The sequence below is a fragment of the Macrobrachium nipponense genome, chromosome 10 (genome assembly GCF_015104395.2).
Source record: "Macrobrachium nipponense isolate FS-2020 chromosome 10, ASM1510439v2, whole genome shotgun sequence".
Lineage (NCBI taxonomy): Eukaryota > Metazoa > Arthropoda > Malacostraca > Decapoda > Palaemonidae > Macrobrachium > Macrobrachium nipponense.
Window position 1 is genome coordinate 29,882,592 of NC_087204.1, and position 25,438 is coordinate 29,908,029.

At 35.4% G+C, this 25,438-nt stretch overlaps 1 protein-coding gene across 4 annotated transcripts in view; it reads left to right on the plus strand.

Moving 5' to 3' along the window:
• Positions 1–24,851, plus strand: part of LOC135223539 (retinol dehydrogenase 13-like) — a 65,844-nt gene extending 40,993 nt beyond the window's left edge. For 2 of the 4 annotated variants that reach the window (XM_064262019.1, XM_064262018.1), the window contains exons 3-8: positions 16,528–16,680; positions 17,426–17,614; positions 19,255–19,413; positions 20,362–20,481; positions 21,635–21,842; positions 24,512–24,851. In XM_064262019.1, the coding sequence (XP_064118089.1) occupies positions 16,528–16,680; positions 17,426–17,614; positions 19,255–19,413; positions 20,362–20,481; positions 21,635–21,842; positions 24,512–24,620 (938 nt within the window). In that variant the 3' untranslated portion in view covers positions 24,621–24,851. Of the gene's footprint in view, positions 1–5,200; positions 5,340–16,527; positions 16,681–17,425; positions 17,615–19,254; positions 19,414–20,361; positions 20,482–21,634; positions 21,843–24,511 lie in introns of all 4 variants that reach the window. The other 2 variants (XM_064262020.1, XM_064262021.1) reach the window with 2 other exon arrangements.
• The last annotated feature ends 587 nt before the right edge of the window (positions 24,852–25,438 follow it).

Here is a 25,438-nt window from a genome sequence, read left to right on the forward strand (position 1 = left end):
GCAATAACGTAATTGCACTGCAGTAACAAAAAAAATCTCAGAATGTAGTTTATTCGGGAAAAATTCTTAGCAAATTATTATGCTGTAGGTTAATTATTCACCTGAGACTAAATTCAATGCCAGTAGCCTTGTTTTGCATGTAATTACTTGGCCAATTATAGAGCAATTAGTGGTGAATTACGTTTTTTTCCCAGGGATAGAAATTACGTTGTTATTGTGGAAAACGTAATTATGCAACCTCGCGAGAGGTACGCACTCATGCATGCACACATACATATAAAATATACTGTGTATGTATGTATGTATATATACATACATATATATAAATATATACAATTTTATATATCTATATACATTTTATTTACATATGCAAGTGTAGCTTCCTTACTCACAATCTTCCTGCCCTGTAAGTCTTCTCTTAAACAGTTCAAAGAACTGTTGCATCAGCCTAATCCTATATCTCTTGAGGAGACTTTGAATAACGCATCCCGCCCACTCCCCATCCCCCACCCACCGACCCCCTCTTTCCCAGTTCTTGTCAAGTTAACGAGTTTCATGGGGCCACGGTCCGGTTATCCTACCTAGGGCTTCCTGTCGAAGTGAGCGCTGCGCTTTTGTTTCTTTCTTCCGTATTTACAGAATCGCTTTCATGACTGTGGAACAGTCTCCCAGAGGATGTTGCGCGGTTGGAACTAAAGAAGTTCAGTCGAAGATGCAGAACATTCCTACCCCAATACAATTCAACCTGTATTTTAATAATTCACTTACATATTTATTTATTTATTAGTTTGTTAATTTATCTTGTTTCCTAATAACTCTGTATTTCCCACAGCCTTCTGTTACTTCTTTCGATTGGACACCATACTCTTTGCAAGCTCGAATTTCAAGTCGGTGGCTCCTGTGGGCTTGTTCCATTTGAATAGGGTTTATCTTCTGAATAATAATGATGATAATAATGCATAATAGTCTGCTGGAGTTGTACATTCAGGAACTGAAGCCTTCTGGAGACTTTGATATCAGGCTTTCCAGCAAACGACATAGAACGCGTGAAATGGCGTATAAGCATTCAAGAGCACAGGTGTTACATTCAAACATTATTTTCCTCTTTAAAGGTGAATTATTATTATTATTATTATTATTATTATTATTATTATTATTATTATTATTATTATTATTATTATTATTTAGAAGATGAACCGTGTTCATGCGGAACAAACCCACAGATGCCATTGATTTGAAATTCAAAGTTCCAAAGATTATGGTGTTCATTTGAAAGAAGTAACAGTATTAAATGCAGAAAGGAAAGATCAGCTATTGGAAATGACTAATTAAATGAACAAATTAATGAATACACTTACAAATCTAATTTTGTTCTTATACGTAGCTAATATTCCATTTTCCAGATAATTCATCGACAATTTAAGTCAAAATTAGGAAACGACTTGCAGTATAGTAATCAGGCTGCTTTCGGTTGTACTGAAATGCAGTCACATGCAAACATAAATTTATTATCTAATTGTTACCCCAGAAAAATCGATTTTTGTTTAATTTGTATTTCGTAGAATAACTCCAGAATGGACGAACAGAACTTGATCCAAGATTCCATATTTAGTTATTAGGAAACCTTCTCAACATGATTAAATTTTGAAAAAAAAGGTGAAAATGGTCATGTTTTCTACGAAAAGTTATTAAACTCTGATGACCTGGAGACATTCACCTCATGAATATATCTGAAAATGTTAATTCTCGTCCATCGTGCTAAAGTGCAGATGATTACGGGCAAAAGCAAAATATGCTTCCGACATCATGTAAATGAATTAGTATCGAAATGAACTCTTATCCCTTCCTCCTCATGTGAGCTTTTGTGGCTTGTTTGAGGTAGTATGCGTTCTTCACGTGTTTCTCCTTCGGACCGTGATTTCGGACTCTGTCCGTGACGAAATCTGACCTCTGTACTTCATGTACGTGTGCCTAATAGACCAGGTATGTACCTTGGGGAAGGATCAATAGATAACTGCCTCCGGGCATTGATTCACAGTACGATGACGTATATTCAGGGATGGGTAATGATAGAAAGGATCTTTGAACAAACTGACTAAAGATTTCTTTATCAGTAAACTGAAAACAAAATTAAATGTTACTCTAGGGTGACATGTCATTAGATCTTTGATCTGACTGTACAACTGATCTGAAATTGATGAATCTCTGTTGAGTGATTTCAGGTGAATATACTACCATTACTAAAGTGGCCTAAATATCTTTGCAGTAACGCATTGTTAAATTAAGGCAGTTAGTTTATAATTAGATATATATATATATATATTATATATATATATATATATATACGTATATATAATATATGTATTACAAATATATATATATATATATATATATATATATATATATGCTAAGTCTTCAAAGACTGTTTTCATCCATGCCTTAGCCGGGGATGACCTTGTTATTCCATTCCTGATATATATATATATATATATATATATATATATATATATATATATATATATATATATATATATATACAACGTATATATATAATATATGTATACAAATATATATATATATATATATATATATATTATATATATATATATATATGCTAAGTCTTTCAAAGACTGTTTTCATCCATGCCTTAGCCGGGGATGACCTTGTTATTCATTCCTGGCCTTAATACCTTCGAAGTGCAAGAGGAAGTGTTGTATGGTGCGGTATGTTTGGGGAGGTTTAACTCACCACTGATGAGCCTGTGTTGTGAGTTGCCTGCACATGGAGTTACGAGACGAAGAAATTTTTGCGAGTACAGCCATTCATCAGGGAAATCTTACCTGATCTCTGCTGCTGACGTTTTGCTTGGTGTAGTTAGTAAATGAAGGGGCGGAAGTTCTTATCTTGCCCATGCTCGATGAAAACAATGAAAGGAAAAGGGAAGAAAAAGGGTGGGGTTCGGATGTGTCAATACTTTTTTTTTTTTCATCTGTCCATCCGCCTGTGGTGTTTGCGCATGGTAACACTGCATCCCGGTCTTTAAATAACATCCTATTTCGAATATTAACGGTGTAATTCGCATTCAGTAAATTATTAAAACACTTTTCAGTTGCAATGTACACCCAGATATCCTTTTATTTACCTATATAGTTAGTTGCTTTTCAATAATTCTCCAGTGAGGTACCATTCTCTCTCTCTCTCTTCTCTCTCCCTCTCTCTCTCTCTCTCTCTCTCTCTCTCTCTCTCTCTCTCTCTCTCTCTCTGATTTATCGTTAGTTGCTGCAAACAGCAGTTCATTTAATATCAGTAAAGTAAATGGTTGATCAATAAAGTAAGATATTGTTCAGAAAAGGTCAGAATATTTTTACTTCAACGTCATCCGTTGTATTTGTAAGTAATCGTTGCCGACATGAGCGAAATTACATTTGACAAACTAGAAAAGGACTGATCGCGTCGCTGTTGCTAGGTTGTATATGAGTTGTTGCCAAATGCTCGTAGTTTATATATGGTGGCATTATTGGTGTTCTGAAGTAAAAATCTGACTGATGAGATGAAGGCTACAGGAATACCATAAATCTATTTCATTCATGAAGTAGAGGTTCCACATTCTTCAGACTTTACAACGCGTTTTCTCATCTTCCAGTGGAGGATAGGCCTACCAGCGTTATTCCATCAATCTTTAGATAGGTCAACTCTAGTTACAATCTTAAGACTAAAGCATTCATGAGGTAGGCCCACTGGTGTTACCGTAGTTGTTCTACATTAAGAATTTTATAGCTTTCTTGGGCTAGGCCTAATCTTGCCGTGGGTGCTCTACTTCTTCAAGATATGCTACAATATTCATTTGTAGGCCTATCCTTACCGTGTGGTATGCTACATTCATACAGAGGAACCCAGTTTATGGTTGTCGATATAGCCCTAGTCATGTGTGTTTGTATTATTATAATTATAACACTCAAGTTCTTCCTTTTATTTAAAACATTCCACATTCAAAATAACAATTTGTTTCCAAATGAATTAAACCTATGTGATAAAAATATCATGGCCAGTCTCAGCACTGCGCGCAATATTTATTATAGGGTACAATATTGATGTGACAAGTTATTGATGGGAGCAAAATTACGCCGATAATATTGATTGTTGGAGCCCACTCTACTGTACAGAGAATACTTCTATTTATATATTTTAACAGTTAGTTTGAAACTAAATCAACGTCTTGCTCTGTATATACATATATCTGCGCGCGCGCACACACACAACACACACACACACACACACATATATATATATCATATATATATATATATATATATATATATATATATATACACATATACATACATAGAGAGCAAGACATTGATTTAGTTTCAAACTTACTGTTTAGATATCTAAATGAACACACACACACACACACATATATAAATATATATATATATATATATATATATATATATATATATATAATATATATATACATACATACGTAGATAGAGTGATAGATTATATATATATATATACATATATATATATATATATATATATATATATATATTTATAATATATATACTAACATGGGGGTTTGTGCCATGCGTATGTATCGATGCTTATTTGTTTTTGTAAGCATTTACTTTCGCTTGCAACGGTCATGCACGCATGCGTAAATATTGGAAGAACAACAGCAAAACATAAGCCTGTCTCTTCAACCAATAACGGCAGGAAACTAGGTCAGGGCGTCGACTTTTTTTTTTCTTTTATCCAAAAGCTCATCAACTCTGCTGCGAATAATCAAGTGTTGTCACTGCAAACACTGTATCGGCTGCAAATTGGATTTTTTTTTGTTTTTTTTTTTTTTTTTTTTTTTTGCGACCTTGTTTGATTATCGAGTTGTGGACAGGGCGTGAAATATAGGGCATATGAAGTTTGATGCTAACATGCTTTTGGTGTTAGTAATAATTATATATAGATATATATGTATATATACATTTACATGTATATGTATTTATGTATTATATATATATGTATATATATATATATATATATATATATATATATAGGTAGATAGATAGATAGAGTCAGTAGCATAAGTTTAACAATACCTATAGGCCTAGTACATCACGCCCAAACAGTACCTGCATGGTCACTGTAAATTTAAGTATTAGTCCTTTTATTTTATAGTTGGCCCTCCTCCCTTTACTTCCAGGCTCTGGAATCCCATACCCTCCTCCGTATTCCCCGAACCCTTATGACCATCCCCGCACCAAGTAGCAGGATTGTTGCCAGCTAGTAGGACGCTTAAATGGACGACGTTTCCCTTGTAGTTGAGATCTCCATCGCATTCGGTATGTTTCTGGTTAGTTTTTATGGTTTTATTTTTTATCACTGTTGGGGTTAGCTAGGTCTGTAGAGAAAGAGGTGATTAGATAAATGAATAACTGACTTGATAGTTGGTTGGATATTTGAGTAATTGGGAGATATAGAAATAAGATTATTGGGAAAGCTTCAGATACAACTAGAAATATTACACTGAGACCCAACAAATTTCATCATTTATAGTTACATAGGGACAAAATTTAGTTGCAGTTTAATAGACTTTTTATTATCATTCAATTATTACTTTATTGACTAAATATCACAACAAACTTACAAATGTAGAGGAATACGTTATCATTATTTACATTATATAAAGACAGACTCACTTTGAATCAATATCTAAGTCCACGAAAAATATGTAAAAATGAATTAATAAACAACCGAACTCAATTAAATACACAACTTCTAAAAAGGCTCTTGTCAAAGGTCTCACAATTTTACAACTTGCAAACCTTGTGAAATCTTGGATGTTGGTCTCTAAGGTCATTCTCTCTATCTCTCTCAAGCTTCACTGTAATTCGTTTTTTTTTATTTAATTCTGAAACTGAGCATTTGACCGTGTGGTTAATCCCTCTCTCTTCTCCGCGATCACACCATACAACTCATCCTAGTTACGGATTTACCCTTCGTAAATAAGTGTCCCTTGAGAGGGGAGATATCACAGAAGTAGCCAGTTGGGTGTTGCAGAAGATAAGCACTGAAGTACTCATGTTCTCACACCAGGCGTCTATCAAATAGCCTCGCCATACGAACAAGTCTTCTATCGCCTTAACCATTTTGACGCCAATTCTTCCACCAGGTCACCATTTTTGAGCAGATGTTCGACATCAAATTTACTCATTTAAACACATGAAATATATAAATCCGCCTGATGCTGATTTCGACGACATGATACAAGTAACAAGTGTCCCGAAGTTTCTTCGGTGCAATCATGTTTTCTGTACAGCGAGTAATGCTGCTTGAAATTCTCGGCCACTATCTACAATACGCAAAGCCGCGGACCATGAAACCATCAGCCACGGGCCGGTGGTGGCTTGTGTTATAGGCATCTATATCGCTGCCAGACGTACGATCATGGCTAACTTTAACCTTAAATAAAATAAAAACTACCGAGGCTAGATGGCTGAAATTTGGTATGTTTGATGATTGGAGGGTGGATGATCAACATACCAGTTTGCAACCCTCAAGCATCAGAGCGAACAAAAAAAGTTTTGTTGTACTCAAAATTAAAAAGATGGGACTAAACGTACTCGCGTGACATTCTCACTGGGACACCGCATGCTGCGATAAAATCCTTGACAGTTTTCTGGGTAATTAGACCTACCTAGCACTGTTCCGGCATCCATCTAGATCGATCTTAGCAATGGCCTAATTTTGTGGATAGAGTGTAGGTTCCATCTCACTGATATATTTTCTTTATGGCCGGTAATAAAGTCACAGGGAAAAAAATGTCACAATTTTGGCTAGGAAAAAAGTAATTGATTTCTGGTGCCCAGTAATAAGGTTAGAGGGAAAAATTTACAACATATCTTGGAGGTCATTATCTTTCTGATACTTCAGTCTTTGGCTAATGTGTCCGTAATCCCCAACGGGGCTCTACTAAACACTCCGCCAAGGCGGACGCATACCGGGTTAAAACCCTTGGGAGTCACTCTCTAGGAAAGATTAATGCAACTTTTTTTGTGTGACATTTTTGCCGTGACATTTTTTAGCTATGAATTTATTTACTTGGATTCATTTTCTTGGTGTCTATTTGCACCTTGTAGCCAGGATTTACCCGAAGTAGCCAGTATGACTGCAAGCAAAGACTGGCATTTTTATTTTCCAGAACAAGAACTTATCTCAGGACGTTCCTGAGGAGACTGACGACAATTTATTTCAAATCGGCGTAAAAGAAACAGGATTTACTAAGGGTAGTAGTTATGCATGAGATGCTGTAGGATAGAACGATTTCGTTGATTTCTTTGTTGTAAAGCAAATATTATCAGTTTTATCGTTGATTAGATTTGCCATGAATGTACCTTCAGTCATTTTAGCCAAAGTTACAGATATATTTAACTTTTCTTGTAAACTTAACGTTCTGAGTGATAAATTTTTATACAGAATGGATAATACTGAGTATATTACTTGCTTAAGTGCATGTTGACTCTTTCAGGAACACCTGTTTGCCTCAACCAACAATTCGGCCCCACGTGCCTATAGACAAATAAATAAAGAGAAGTCAAAGGGTGATGGGGTGCATTTTTGGGAGTACTAAAGCTTAGCCTTAGAAAGCAGTTGCAACTTGAATTATTGGGAAATTTTAGATATTCGCTTTTCTCGTTCCGGGTATAGTGTGCTTGATCATTTCACGAAGATAATATTCTCCCAACATCAGTGCAGAACGCAATACCATTTTTTCAAGCTTTTCTGTAGCTCTCCGTTCCTCTATCACTAAACCAAACGCCAAGAAAGTTCGAAAGCCTCAATTAACTTTCAACAAAGTCGTGAACGAAACCAATGACCATCACGAGGGTCTTGGAATGCAGTCTTTTGTGGTTATCTGACCACGTGAAACCTTATATCGGTCTATCCTGACATGAGGTGACTAGGTATTTCCACCCGTTTGTGCATGTTCCCTAGACGCAAGGTTCGTGTTGCTTGTTTTTCTTGATGTCTAACGCGAAATCTCAGTAATTTACCCTCGATCTGTACATTTTATAAACTACATATAGTAACTTTCAACTTGAAATTTAGTGTTAGAAAAGAAAAGAATATCCTTGCCTGCACGCTGCGGTTGATATGTCTAGCGTTGAAAGACGAGTACCAGCGTGGTTGCCGTCGCCACAAAAACCACTCCGACTAAAACTCGATACCAGTTGAGCAGAGCTTTTCTCTTTGTCTGAGTAGTGTGTGTTTCAGTACTTTTATGTAAGTTGTCATGTTGTTTTTTTATTATTATTATTAGAGTTTACCTCTGAAGTGATCATAGCTAGGTTCTTAGAATTCGCCAGAATATTTTTCTATGGTGCATCCAAAAACATTAGCTGTCTTATCGAAATTCAAATATCTTTATGTATTATTATTATTATTATTATTATTATTATTATTATTATTATAATATATACTCTCTATCACGAGAGTATATATAATGTTCTAAAGGGTCCACAATAATACAAAGTGTAAAAAGTCCGTGTATAATTTTGAAGACTTTACAGATAGCTTCCGAACCCTTCCCTGGTTCATCTTCAGTCCAAAAATGATTTTTGGACTGAAGATGAACCCAGGGAAGGGTTCGAAAGCTATCTGTAAAGTCTTCAAAATTATACACGGACTTTTTACACTTTGTATTATTGACCCTTTAGAACATTATTATTATTTATTATTATTATTCATTATTATTATTATTATTATTATTATTTATCAAGAAGCTACTACAAGTATAGCTTCAGCTCCTCACTAATTTATTGAAGCAGATAAAACTTCAAGCAGTATGATTGATTATTATGGACCACATTTGCAGGTGTCATTATTCATATTAATGCATGTAAGTATTCATATTAATGCATTTTTTCGATATTTGAGTATTTGTACTATTGATCAGGTTAATATTTCTCTAATGTCTTTGTTGTCTTTCCGAAGTCCGTGCCATGTCCTGTCTCATGGAAAATGACGACCGTTTCTCGCCTTCGTTGTTGTTCTGATCTAAACGTCAAATATTCCCCCTTTTTTTTTTTCGTGTGCACCCCTATTATATCTGATCTTGGTAGCCTTCTGGATTTAGCGCCAAAATTCATAGGTTTTTAATTAATGCTGATACCTGTACGTTTACGGAGAGGTTGCAATCTCTTCACTTTTCTGACTTAAAAATGTGGTTTATGAATGTGATATTTCCTGGCTGAATTATCTTTGCTCTGATCTTTGGTTGTAAGCTACTGACCTTTTCGACTTGTTCCCATATGAATGCTTCGTCCTATCGAGTGATGATTAAATGAATAGATCTCAGAGATCACGTAGTACTCCTTCTAGCTGAAGAACTTACCTTTGCGTGACAGATGGCTTTCGTGTAGTACATTTCCATGAATTTCCTAATGTATGGCTCCTGTAGACATTGCCAGGCTTAAATCGATGGTGTGTGAGTGTGTGTGTGGTGTGTGTGCGCGCGCGCATATGTATGTATGTTTGTGTCTGCGTGTTTCCCGTTGAGGTGATGGGGAGTTCTTCCTGCTAAGGAGTTCCTCTTTTTAGGCAGCTAATGAACGTCCCAGATCGCCAGAACCTTGCATTTACTTTGGGAATCTCACCAGTCCCCCGGATTGCTAGGTTTAGTGACTAGTTATTCCCCCTCTACCAGGAAGCTTTATAATTCTCTCTTAATTCACCAAATCCAGTCCTCTTTTGAAGGGGTGGATCTGTCAGTATTTTGAGTGCAAGACCTACCCTTTTGCTGTTGCTGTGGTTGTTGTTGTTGTTGTTGTTGTTGTTCTTCTTCTTCTTGTTTTTGTTGTCTTGGCGATTTGAAATAGATGATAGCTTAAAATAGCCAGTCCGGCTGCCGTTTCCATAAGCAGAACTCTTGAAGCATTTCAAAACCCTCCCAGTTAGGTGAAGTAACCCCACCAAAGTCCCCCAGGAACACTTAGTTACCGAGGAAGCCTTAGGATTTCTCTCCCGTTGCTTCGTAGGGACCGAAGACTCGCTTAATCTCATCATTGAAGGGGAAAGACGGAAAAGGAAGGCTGGTTGTTTAAGGCTCTTTCAGTTTCCTGTACTTTATTTTGTTTATTTTCGTTTTTCTCCGAAGACACAGTCTTGCAGGAGTGCGTGTCAGTTCTTGAGTCAGTTAGGTCCGTTGATTACAAAAATAGGCCAATCAGTCAGGTATATAACCAGTCAGTGGTTAGAAAAGCCTGTGAACTGATTTGTCAGGCACGCGATTGCTTCTGTTCAGATTCAGCGAACAGTTTTCCTTATTCTGATAGTTATGGGGTTAGTTCTTTGTTGGTCAGGTTGTCGACTGCAGGTCGGTGGCTGAAATTGTTAGCCATTTATGCGTAATAATGTCTAATGTGCGTGGATGATTCATAATAATAAAATCCTATTTATGGTCATCATTATCGCGAGATTGAAATAGAATTTGTCCTCCCTGTCACCCAGTCTTCCTTATCTGTATGACTTTTTGTAAGAGCAAATCCAGTTTACATATCTTTTGCTGTTTTTCATCGTAATAATTAAACTGTCAGCTATCACTTCATGTTTTTATTTATTAGTATATTCTCTCTCTCTCTCTCTCTCTCTCTCTCTCTCTCGTAAACTTGATGCAATGCGCTAGTTTGCGCAGAGAAAGGGCATAGATTAAAGGCATACAAGGCTAAAGCAACCAAACAGATACTGTAATCGGGATACATCAGATATGAGGAGACTTCAACGCCCAATTTGTACTGTAAACTCTATAGACAACCAGTAATTAAGAGTTCCCTCAATAGAAACATAAAAGATGATTAAAGGCCTAGATAAAATGGACAACATGTAGTGTCTACCTTATGTGGTGACCAGAGCCCTGAGAGGATAGCCTCATTTTGAAACATCTCTCACCTGAGGTTGTGATTAGCACCACCAAGGATGGATCAGATAAAGCGGTCGACCCTTTTCGTGGAATTTCTGTCTCGAGGGGTCATCCCGGATGGTCAGGTAAGACACCGAAGCGCCCCTGTCTCTACTTTGCTCCGCTTACACCTGTCTCTTCTTCGTAAACAGTTTAGGAAATAACTCCGATCTGTCATTTCACTTATTATAGTTTTGTGCTGTTGCGCATTACTTTCTTTTTCCAAAGAGACTTTTTAATTGAAGTCGTTTACCTCTGATGTTCATTGCAGCTCTTTTCGTCTGAATAATAATAATAATAATAATAATAATAATAATAATAATAATAATAATAATAATAATAATAATAATAATAATGGTGGCGGTAGTGATGGCGAAGCGGCTGACTATAAATTATCATTACTTAGGTCTTAGTTAATAGAATTTTAATTTCTTTTGCTATGTGATTATCCATAACAGCTTATAGGCCCTTTGGAACGGGCCACCTAATGCTGTTTTCTAGCACATGCCCGAATCAAACAAAAGAGGTAAAAGGTAAAGAAATCTCAATTCCTGGGAGGAAAAACAGAAGATTGTAGAAAATTCGAAAATTCCAAAACACCCCATGAACTTTATGATATAAAAGTAGCATTTTGTTGGACGCACCAATCACGAGTGTTGTGTATAGAAGACGCAACGTACACTCTTCACAAAACGAAAGATCTGACGTACGAAGGACGCAAGGAAAGAGTGCTGCATGCCAAGACACGAATAAGTGTCACAGCCAGAGGTGACTTAGCAACATCGGTGCCATTCTGAAGGCTAGGCTGGTTGGTATTTCCGTAATCTCGTCGGCAAAAAAATAAACAAATACAAAAAAACAGACGAAATGCTTTGTCACCTTTGTCAAAGTCGCTGTCTCTCGCTTTGATGTTGTATAATTCATTTGTTTATTTATCTATTGTTATATTTTGCTTTTCATTATCTCTTATTTTAACGACCTGTTGGTTGGTAGATTTTAGTTAGTGCACACTAGGTATAAGTCAGGATAGTCTCTTGCTAACTTGTTTCAGTGATAATAATAATAATAATAATAATAATAATAATATAATAATAATAATAATAATAATAATAATAATGATAATAATAATATATTGGAAGGAGACCCTCTTTCAAACAAGTCTTATTGAAAGATATTGCTGCATCAGCTGCATTCAACTTGTAAATAGTCTTCTCTATTTGTTTTATTAATAGCTCCTCCAGCCAATAGCAGGAACGCATTGCGCCACCAACCAATGAAAACCCAGCGAGCGGTTGACCCCCTGCTGACATGTTACTATATATTGAGTAGATTCTGAGAGCATCTACTACAGACTGCTCCGACCCACTGCCGTGATCTTGCTCGGATGATACCGAGAGAAACGTTGGCCACTAGATCGACTTATATTTTGATCTATTTGTTCATTTACTGTGACAAATAAATAAAGATTTTAAGCAATATCCCCGAAATTGACTCCTCCTGATGAGTAATATCGGCGCAATACTCGCCAGTTGTAGTGGCAGAGAGAAAGCTATTATTAGAAAAATAGAGAAGATTATTTACAAATTGAATGTAGCTGATGCAGCAATATCTTTCAATAATGATAATAATAATAATAATTTAGCAGTTATAAAAATATATTAACAAATTACATTGACAACATTTTCATTTAGCTTTTTTTTTTTATCTCATTTGTTGTTTTAATGTAGATGATTGAATGATGATAGTTAGTAATAATAACAAATAGATACATTGTTTCAACATGAATCCTCCGTAGGGGGGTAATTCCGTCAGTGGACCTCATGCGGTTCACTGTAGGCATTACTTAGGGTTCTTTGCAGCGTGCCTTCGGCCCCTAGCTGCAACCACTTTCGTTCCTTTTACTGTACCTCCTTTCACATTCTCTGTCTTCATCTTACTTTCCATCCTCTCCTAACACTTGATTCATAGTGCAACGTGCCAGGTTTTCCTCCTGTTACGCCTTTTAAACTTTTTACTGTCAATTTCCATTTCAGCGCTGAATGACCTCATAGGTCCCAGTGCTTGCATTTGACCTAAATTTTATATTCAATTCAGATCGCTTCAGCATGAACCCTTACACAAATTCAGCAACTTAGGGAATCTGACATTAATATTTAGGAGTTACATAACCATAGAGTCTAGGGAGAAAAAATTGTCCTGACCTTGCGGTGTCGGTGGGGGATGGGGTTGAGTGGTGGGGTAGGGGAGGGAATTGTATATAATTACTCGATTTGAAGACCGAGTTATCTCACCCTCACGCCATTGGGTCTCAGGCCGTATTGTAACCCAGTGCTGCTGGCCACAGAAACCCCGTAAAACCTCTCCGTTTGGAGTGATCTCGATTTGTCGCTCTAAGCTGCCAACCTTCAGAAAGTTATTTGAAAGGAGTTTCTCCTTTTGTGAAACCTGATGTCACAGCGACACATTCATCAGAGAATGATTGTCTTTATGTAATACTCTACGCGCAACTGTTGTGAAGCTCTAAATAAGATGGCGTTCCTAAGAATGCAGACTCAAGCGAACTTAGCGAAGCCACAAATGGTGTGTCAGTAGGGGGGAAGTTGTGGTGATGAGCGGATATTGTGCTGTATGGAGTACAAAGCTCAGCAAAGTAAAGCTCCAGTTCTTTCAGCAGCGTTGCTAAACTGAAGCCAACGGAATCTACGGAATCTCTGAGGCGTCGAATTCAACTCTATTTTTGTCAGCGATTCTAGGGACAAGATTCGTGTCAACTTTTGACCGAGAATGTTACCGTTGGTTAGGTTAGGTTTGGTTAAGTGCGTATGGTTTAAGAACCTACCCATTCCCACTAAATATCACGCTTATAAGTAAAGGAACACACCCATGGAAATGAGATTAGAAGGACATAACTTGCAAAGTATATCTCCTATGAATAAAATGCACAGATTTGGTAAAAGAGAAACTAGGACTATATACGTAATTTACACACACATACATATGGTATATTTGTGTAATATTATTATACTATCTATATATGATATATTATATATAATTCTATATATATTAATAATATATTATATATATAATGTGTGTGTGTGTGTGTGTGTGTGTGTATGCGCTCACACTTTTATGCGTGTGTAAATAGCAGAGAAACTAGCTGCGGACATTCAAGCAAATTTAAAGATTTTGTATTACGTTTTTTGTACTGCTTTTTTTCACGAGATTCGTAACAGTGTCGGCTGTGGAATGAGTCCCTTCTCTCCACCAGTCGCAAAAATAACAGGGAAAATTCTCTTTAAAGTGACCCTTTCAATTGCTCTGCGCAGTTACCGTCATTCGCCTTTTTTGAATGTCGTAGTTGCTGTTTGTGTGCTTGTATGTTTATCCCTTTATTTTTCTCCTTGGTTTACTTGTTACCTTCTACTTTGTTTCCTTTCTCTTCTCATCTTGTTCATTCTTTATTCGTATGTCTCAAATCTGTTCTTTTCATTTGTTTTACTTTCGCAGGAAACTATTGGTGTGTACTCATTTAATAATAATAATAATCGTAACACAGGTTTTTACTTATGAATAAATGCGTAATGCTAGCACTACTACTGCTAATAATAATAATAATAATAATAATAATAATAATAATAATAATAATAATAATAATAATATGATTGATGCATCAATTACATTCAATTTGTGTTAAAGTTCTTCTCAACCTTTCTCGTGAATATCTATTATCTGGTGTTGCATTCCGCCAGCAACTCTGCAGTATATGTCACACGTTGATCAACGAGGAAGTAAAATTCCTTTGGTGGGAACTATTTTAATTACGAATACATTACTCCTAAAGAATGTTTACAACTCCATATATACCTACGTAATAATAATAATAATAATAATAATAACAATAATAATAATAATAATAATAATAATAATAATAATAATAATAACAATAATAATAATAAAATCCTCATAGTAGCACGAGTCTTCAAATGGAGAAGCAAATCCACAGTTATGTAAATATATTTAAATTTAAAACACGCCAGGATAGCTTTCGGGAATCTGTTCGGTTCCCCTTATCAATCTGATTGATAAGGGGAACCGAACAGATTCCCGAAAGCTATCTTTGCTGTTTTTAAATTTAAATATATGTACATTTACATAACTTAGGCTTTGGTTCTCCAATAATAATAATAATAATAATAAACTTTTTTCTTCGGGGTTGTGCGGCCAAGGAGCCAAATCTCACAAGGGCCCTTAACCGTCGCAGTTCGAAGCGGAGATGATGCAAGAAAATGTGCAAACATTTCATGCGAAGCAGCGAATGGCCGCAGACTGTTTTTGTCCTTATGCATTGCGGCCAAAAGGTCCATTTTCAGTAGCGGGCACCAGGAAAACGCCCAAATAATCGTCCTTCACGAGTATACGGTCACTCATTTTCAGTCTCTCTCTCTCTCTCTCTCTCTCTCTCTCTCTCTCTCTCTCTCTCTCTCTCTCTCTCTCTCATTTCTTTTTTTCTGTGCTTATCTGTGCTGTTTTCGGTTTGTTTAATTGTGAAAGACGGAATATAATGACGTGGAAGAAATAAAACTGAAACAACATGAGTGAAATAAAAGTATAACTACCTATCTATCTATCTATTTATCATCTATCATCTATCTATCTATCTATCTATCTATCTATCTATCTAATCTATCTATCTATTCTATCTATCTAGATATATCTATATACTATATATATATATATATATATATATATATATATATATATATATATATATATATGTGTGTGTGTGTGTGTATGTATATATTGAAAACCATGCATACTTTGTTTCTGGCATAAAAACCTTTAATGGTTCCCAAAACCTTATTTTCTATTTTGTGCAACAAAAGGAGGCCACTTTATGGGCCAGATAGTGGTCAGTAGGATGGCCTCTTGAAAATAAAGACAGATGGCCAAAGCACTAGTAGTAGTAGTAGTAGTCGTGGAAGAATTAGCTTATGCAGTACAGCTCTCCATAATGCTCAGTTCCATGCAAGAAACTGAGATTTCACTGTAAACTATTGTATCTTGTTAGCAATGTTTATCTCAAAACATTACCACCTTAATACAATTCTCCTTACATTTTGATAATTCATTACATTTTCATACATTTGTTTCTTAATTTGTTAATTCATTTTTGCTTTTTTAATAAGTGAGATCTGTTCTTAGCGCATTTCCCTTTACCTTCCGTGGCTTCTTTCTAATGAACACCATATTCTGTGGCAGCTTGAACTTCAAGTCAGTGGCCCCTGTGGTGGTAGGCTTGTTCTACATGAATAGGGTTCATCTTTTGAATAAAATAATAATAATAATAATAATAATAATAATAATAATAATAATAATAGTGTTTGGAAACTGGAATTTCAAGTCAGTGACCCTTGTGGGCATGTTCCAATTGAATAAGGTTCATATTCTGAATAAATATTAATAATAATAATGCAAATAATGATATAGGATAGATATCGACATAAGCAGAATAAGCTTTTTGAGCATTCAGACGAACAGAATACTTGACCAGATAATCTCTCTGCGTATTTCAGTCGTCGGAGCCGCTAGCTGCCTGGCTGCCCTGCGGATATGGCTTCAGGGACCGAAGTGCAGAAGCAAAGTGCGGCTGGACGGCAAGACGGTCGTGATCACGGGAGCCAACACGGGCATCGGCAAGGAGACCGCCAAGGATCTATCGAAGAGAGGTGAGGATCCTTCAAACCCTATGAGGACCTTAAGGGGGCGAAGGTCGGGTTGGGGGCGGGGGAGAGTCGCTTGTTTATTCGGAGATAATACAAAGTGTCGGTTGTGTATTTTGCATTTGTAAAATGTAAATAAATAAACAGTAAGAAGTTAAATGAAACTAAATAAATGACAAACTTGGAGGTCGGAGATCATACAAAGGGTCGGTTGTATATTTTGCATTTGTAAAAAGTAAACAAATAAACAGTCATTAGTTAAATGAAACTAAATGAAGGAAAAACTTTGAGGTCATGTTAAGCTTGGAAGGGCTGAGTGGTACAGCTCAACCCCTACGTTCTCTAGGTCCGTAGATCGCTCCTGGCGTACCGTCCACCTTATAGCATCTGTCGGGGTTCAGAAAATGGTGGGAGCTAGCAACCTTATCCTAAGCGAATTACTGACAATTTAGAAGGCTGTACCTTTGTGGCGCCTGCCCCACCAAATGGAAGTTTTCATACACATTTATAAAAAAAACTTCATGTTGCTCATTTTAAAAGTATTTTTTAACCGTAATTATCATTTGTGTGTCTGTGAGTTTATGAATTTAGAAAACTTCTTCGTGTTGCTCATTTTTAAATTGTTTTTAACCATAGTTGTTATTTTATCCTTAAGTGGGCGTTTCCTTGCACGGATTATGAAACAGCTGTAAGATAAATGGTTGCAAGACTCACACTCTCTCATAAATAATAATAATAATAACTTCGGCAGGCGCTAAAGTGGTGATGCTATGCCGAGATCTGGAGAAGGCGCGCTTAGCGGCCGAGGAGATCCACAAGGAGACGGGGAACACCGTCGGAGTGTACCATTTGGACCTGGCTTCCTTGGACTCCGTCAGGAACACCGCTGCCACGCTCAAGGACACCGAACCCAAGATCCACTGCCTGATTAACAACGCAGGTGAGGACAGGTATTAATTAAGTATAGCCGCCCCGGCGATCAACGATTCATTAACTACACATGAGGCGGCTGCCCCTTTCGTTCCTTTTACTGTACCTTTGTTCACGTTCTCTTTCTTTCTTGCTTACTTTCTGTCCTCTCCTAACAATCGATTTATAGTGAAGTAGCGACTTCTTCCTCCTGTTACACCTTTCCAACAGCGCACAAGCAGTCATCTAAGAGAGTATACAAGAAAGTTCATTAAGATACGTGGTTTACAGGTATTTATAGCATGCAGGGCGGTAACAATCGGTGGGTAGGTGGGTAAGCAGGGATTTTAATTGGTCGTTGGTTGGTGACGAAATAATAATAATAATAATATTAATAATAATATAATAATAATATAATAACAATAATAATAATAATGATGATGATGATGATGATGATGATGATGATGATGATAATAATAACTTTTAAGCCACCAGCAATATGTTTATTTCTAACTGAGTTAAAATTAACCTTTTTTGTCATTTAATGAAATAACAGATCAGATTATGTATCCACCATAAAAATACATCAGCTAGCACAACAGCAGCAACAGTAACAACAACAACTACTACCACAACAACAACATAAACGACAGTAATCGTTGGTATTTGCAGTGAGAGTAGCGGTAATTGTTATGAAGCGCTGAAATTCTGAAGAGTCATAACCCGCATGAACCCAATTTTCTACACCTTTAAATGTGACTTCATACTCTCTCTCTCTCTCTCTCTCTCTCTCTCTCTCTCTCTCTCTCTCTCTCTCATAGATATGACATCTCCCTCCCACCATTATAATTATGACCTCTCTCTCTTTGTCTCTCAGCAATAATGATTTGAATTCTCTCTCTCTCTCTCTCTCTCTCTCTCTCTCTCTCTCTCTCTCTCTCTCAGTATTTATGAATATGACCTTTCGCTCTCTACATTTATAAATATGACTCTCTCTCTCTCTCTCTCTCTCTCTTAAAGCGTCTGATGTATGCTTAATGCACAAATCTTTATGCGTAAATTCAGAATTACAATTATTTGTTTTATGATTAGTAATGATTTTATTATCATTATCATTATTATTATTATGGAACACCCACAAAACAGAAGAAAGTCTGAAGAGGAGAAAGTGCAGCAAACAGCGGAGAAGCAAATAAACAAATCAGCAAGCAGAGAGGCACTGCATGCACCCAGTAACTAGGTCAGAGGAACAAGCAGACGAGGGACGCGGCTTTTCAAAGAAAACATTAATTTCTGCCATTGCAAAAACCCGTACTCTTTTTCCTTTTCCATTTCGACACTGGTTATATTTGGAGAGTTGCTGTGCCCTAATCAGGGACTGTTTTATTAAGCCAATTTGATCAAACTGGGCCCCGTGGCTTAAGGGGGGACCCCCCCCCCCGCCAGAGTTACCGTTTGAAGCTTTTTGCTGAATTTTAAGAGGAATAACCTGCTACCGAAAACATGAAATGAAAAATGAGGAAGTATTATGCCTCACATTATTATGCACACTATATTAACAGAAAATTTTAATTTAGAAAATCTTAATGTCTATCATTTTCTCAGTTTGACCCGCAAATTCCCAGCGCTGGCCTCGGCTCTCATTCTCATACTCTCCCTCGTACCCGACAGGCGTCATGATGTGCCCAAGGTGGGAGACGAAAGACGGGTTCGAGATGCAGCTGGGTACGAATCACTTGGGCCACTTCCTCCTGACGTTGCTCCTGCTGGATCAGGTGAAGGCAGCCGCCCCGTCTAGGATTGTCACTGTGTCCTCCATCGCACATACGCGTGAGTTGCTGTTTTTTTTTTTTTTTTTTTTTTTTTTTTTTTTTTAATAAGTGAATTTTTAGCATCTATGGTTTGGGGACATTTGCTCAGCTTTCAGTGGGTTTGCATATATATATATATATATATATATATATATATATATATATATATATATTATATATATGAAAACTATATATATATATATATATATATATATATATATATATTATATATATATGAAATATATATATATATATATATATATATATATATATATAGGCTATATATAATATATAAATATATATATATAAATATATCTGTATATATATATATATATATATATATATATATATATATATATATATAGTGGGTGTGTGTGTGTGTGTATATAGGTACATATACACACACACACACACACACACACGCACACACACACACACACACATATATATATATATATATATATATATATATATAGATATATATATATATATATATATAATTTATGTACCTATATATACACACACATATATATATATATATTTATATATATATATATATATATATATATATATATATATATACATTGTATATATATATATACACATACATATACATATATATATATATATATATATATATATATATATATATATATATATATATATATATATATAATATATATATGTGTGTGCGTGTGCGTGTGTGTGCCTTTATAGGTAAGATATGTTTGTAATTATAGCAACTACCGTATAAAATATCAGAAAAGATCGGTCCGATTATTAAAACAGTATTGCTTTGTGCTAATTGGAAACTATTGTCTTGACGCTTCTTAAATGGCGTTTGTTTTTTGTTTATTTGTTTTTATTTTTTTATTTTTTTTATTTTTTTGTTTTGTTTCTGGGAAGACATCCTTACCAAGAGAGAGTTAACGAGATAAACGATGATTTATTCTTCTGTTGTTGGCAGAGGGCAGCATGCACTGGGATGACCTGATGATGACCCAAAACTACGATGCAAAGGAGGCCTACTGTCAGAGCAAACTGGCCAATGTGTTGTTTTCACGAGAGCTTGCCAAAAAACTTCAAGGTCAGTTGCTCTTTCTCTCTAAGATTCTGTTGTTACAGGTCACAGTTTTCTTTAAGGATTTTTTCTTGTGTATATCTAGGTGTCTTGCAGTTAGTTGAGCAGTTGGTGGGAATGTTTTTATTTTCTTTAGTGCAATTTTCAGCGTCTTATTCCCCAGTTTTTGCTCAAAGCGGCCATTAGTGGTGGCAACACTGATTTACTTCAATAACGTGGAAAGATGAGAAGACCGCCACTTTTAACAAAAGGTAAATCAATTCATTGAATTTAGCCGTAAAATAAAACACTCGTTATATGATACCTATGTGAGCAAAACATTCTTCAATAATGCTTTTTTTTCTAGGACGCCAAAAATAATTTCTGTGATAGATTAGGGAAGAGTAGACATTCATATATATATATATATATATATATATATATATATATATATATATAATATATATATATATACATATATACATATATTACATATATATATAAATATATGTATGTATGTATGTATGTATCTATGTATATATATATATACTATATATATATATATATATATATATATATATATATAATATATATATATATATATATATATATCCCTGTATATCTATAAACATTAGCAGTCGCACTACGTCGGATGGCAAACACTAAACACATTAAGAGTACTTCATTAATGCTTTAGTTTCTCTTCAAGGAAGGAATATATAGAACAGCATCGACCTTTTGGATACTGTGGCAACGCGCAATGTTTCTGTGCACATTGTGTTTGATAACGAGAACGGAGTCACAGATGAAATATTGTTTGGCAACATCACCTTAAATGATGGCGCTATTATTAACTTTGATTTTTAACGTTATTTTAAGCATTCAAATTATTTTACTAAGTAGTTTTTCGTTCTTAATTCTTATTAAAAATGTCCAAAGCTCTTCTATTGAAGCTTCTGCGATGTAACAGTTATATTTTATCCATTGTATATCAAAACATGAATCCATCTATATGTACCTATATAACAGTACTACTCATCTATTATGTTAATTTCCTTGGGGCTGCCTTTCTTTGTCTGTGTGTGTGTGGCTGCGTGTCTGTGTGCGTCCGAGAGCAATATTGAGTATCTGCTATATTTTATTATTATTATTTCTGTTATCATTATTATTGTTGTTGCAGGCACGGGAGTCAACACGTATTCTTTGCATCCTGGAGTGGTCCAGACAGAACTTGGACGTCACATACACGAGTCAGTCAACGACTTCATCCACTGGGCGTTCCATTTCTTTGGCCAATTCTTCTTCAAGACAGTCGAACGTGGGGCTCAAACAACAATATACTGCGCCGTGGATGAAAGTCAAGCCAACCAGACTGGAAAGTATTACAGGTAAACTCTGTCTGTGCGTGTGTGGGGGATTTTATTTGATTCAGATTAGGCTTAGGAATAAGATGAAAAGGAAAAGATGCCCCTCTGTCTCTCTCTCTAATATATCAAAGGACTCATACCCGGTGTATTAACAGATAATTACCTGTTTGTTTTCCAATGTCAAGAAGAAAAAATCAAAAGACCTATTTTGTACTCATTAAACAAGGAAATGAAATTAGGACATGGATATCTTGTTTGGGATAACTACATTATATATCAAGAGCCTTTGTGATACTGTAAGGGACTATATACTTTTTGGCTGGTTTCTTTAATCACTTAATCGCTCACTAATTCCACTTCTTTGATAGTTCTAAATCCACATTCAGTGTAATCTATTCAGTACTTCTGTAATCTACAGATTAGTTTTCAAGATTCAAACAATAATAAGTTAGTAATATAAACTTGCATACTCATATGCATTTGAGCACACACTCATATTTAAACTTAAAAACGCTTCATATATAACAAAAACTAAACTTGTCCCATATAAGCAGTTTCCAAAGATTTATTTATGCTAACTAGAAGCAAGAAAATTGCTCTGAATCGAGTTAAATACAGCGTAATAAACTTACCTCCGTCCTCAACTAATTTTTCCAAACCAAAACAAAGATCGTTTTGTTAAGATGCATATTCGTTATGTTTGTATTTTATGAGGGTCTCATGGTGCTTAAGCCACCAATAACCAGACAACGGCGCTGTAAATGCCAGATATGAATATATTCGACAAGTGCCTTAGAATCGAAACGCCAATAACTATATATATTATATATATATATATATATATATATAATATATAATATATATCTATAATGTATATATATGTATATATCTATATATATATATATATCTATATATATATATATATATATATATATATATATATATATGTATATATATATATATATATATATATATATATATATATATATATATATATATATATATATATATATATATATATAGGCAGGCAGCCCCACTTATCGGCGGGATCGGTTATTGCCGTTTCGGTTTTATGGCGCTTGTCGAATATATTCATATCTGGCAATTACAGCGCTGTTGTCTGGTTATCCGTGGCTTAAGCACCATTGAGACCCTCATAAAATACAAACATAATAAATATGCATCTTAACAAAATGATCAATGTTTTGGTTTATGGAAAAAATCAGTTGAGGGCGGTGGAGATAAGTTTATTATGCTGTATTTAACTCGATTCAGAGCAATTTTTTTGCTTCTAGTTAGCATGAATAAATCTTCAGAAACTCTGCTTAGATGGGACAAGGTTAGTTTTTGTTATATGAAGTGTTTTTAAGTTTAAACGTGACTTTAATACGTCTTGTTGTGAAATAAATTTAGTTATTTTTTCCGTTAATGGATGTCGTTGGGAGCATTTTTTTTTTTTTGTGAGTAAAAGAATTTTCAGATTCCATTTGCTATTTTCACCTTATTTCATCATAATATGAGCTTTATGTATTTATCTTTCATCAGCACGAAAACAACAGTAAAATGTGTTTTTTCCATGACCAGTATTTTTTATTAAAATACTTTTTTTCTCCACCATTATTTATGGTCGCGTTTCATCCATGTTGCTGATGCACGATAATTTAGTCATCAGCAGTGTGAACATTGTTTTCTCAGCTTCAAACAACTGCAGCTTAAATTTAGCAGTATATTTCCAAGCCGATATTTTCTCCGTGGCGAATGAAGGTATAATGTAAAAATACATCAGTTCTATTCTACTTAACGTCATTTTTAACATAACTACGGTCATTTTTTTTCCTATCGTACGATGGCTGAAGTCCAAGCAAAACAGCTGTTGTTATCCAATTTGGTTGTTCACAGAAAACAACCATTTTCTTTCATTTGTTTATGACTGTACGCATTTAAGCAACGATTATATCATTAGTACTGACACTTTTATAATTCTCTTTTACTTTTAAACTTATTTAACAAGACGATAAGATACGTAAAGAGATGGAGGAAAAAAAGTGCCACTAGGAAGAGGAAGACAGTATTAGGCCAAGGTTTATCTGTAAGTTCATCGAATATGGCATTAAAAATTTGTAGAATTACCGGGCAGGGTAAAACCTTTGGCCATGACACTAAGGCGTCGTTAACCAGTGTAGGGACTGTAAGGTGGATTGTGGTGTTCATAGGCTTTTGCATTTCAGTTATTGATGATTTTCGGTTACCGTCAAGCCCCGGAAACGGAAACCTTGCCGATAACTGAGGCTGCCTCTGTGACACAGTCTGTGTGTGTGTGTGTGTGTGTAAACTTATGGGACTTACACCAAAATGTTTCGAAATATGTAATGTATTTGTTTCATACATCCCTATCAAAATAGTCTCAAGTCTTGAAGAATTATGTAAATGTTAACCAAAATCTTGCAGTAGTGTTCATTATTACTAAAGAAAGGGATGAGATAAAATTGGGAATGAGGACATTAAAATGAGAATATTTATATGTTAAAGAAGTACATGCACAGACAAAAAGGCAGATGTATTTAAGAAAAAAAATTATATTTCAACTTATTGCAACTGAATTCTGAAATTAATTTTTTTCCGACAGTAGTTTTAATATTTGTTATACATAAAGTAAGGGACGTGTGTACTAAAAAGCGTCTTTCCTTCAGTGACTGCGCAGAGAAGAAGCCTCATCCCAGAGGTGAATGCGACGACGACGCTCACCGCCTTTGGGACACAAGCCTCCGTTTGGTTGGATTGGACCATTACAGCGTCTAAGATGTCACTACGCCACCTGATGCAGCAATTTCATTGCAGTTTGACTTTATACATTTTTATTACTTTCATCTTCCTGACATTCTCCTCCACTTATATACCTATAACTATTACATAATATTTTTTCAGCCTGTCCAGCTTCAAAGCCTGTGTAGTTCTTCATAATATCCTAATTCCATATGAAACACAGCTTCAATTGTAGGCTTTTCATAATCAAATAAACTCCACATTGGATTTGTCTCTCCTTTGCCATAGCGTGGCCTCAACCTCTGCATTCTTCAGCCAAAGGGAATTAATTGGTAATGTTCTAATCATAGAAGAAATAGTGTCATGTGTATTGTCCAAAAATATTTAAAAGGAAAATTTTTCACATAGAAATTTACTTCTTCAAATAGGGCAAAATATTAATTAAGTGAGAACATGTCAAAACACATATTATACAAATACTATGATAATGAAACAGAAATAAAAGCTTGAATTCTTATAACATGATTATAAAACAAATTACGAAAAGGAATATATGTAACTCAATGTTATTAAACCCCCCCCCCCCCCCTTGCCCCCCCCCTTCCCAATTCTTCATTCGGTCCTATCGCAGTGTAGGGTTAATACTGCAACGTGATTGGCTAAATACATGTACCCCCCAAAACCCCCATTTTTCCCCTCACTTAGGGGTCGGTGTCTAAAACAAAAGCTCCCTTATAACCAGCGCATGCACAGTAGGATTAGCGCATGCATAAAAGGATTCGGCGTCGTAATAGTAGTAGTAGTAGGTGGACTTTGGCTATGCAACAGCTTCACTATCGGTTTTTTGTTATCAC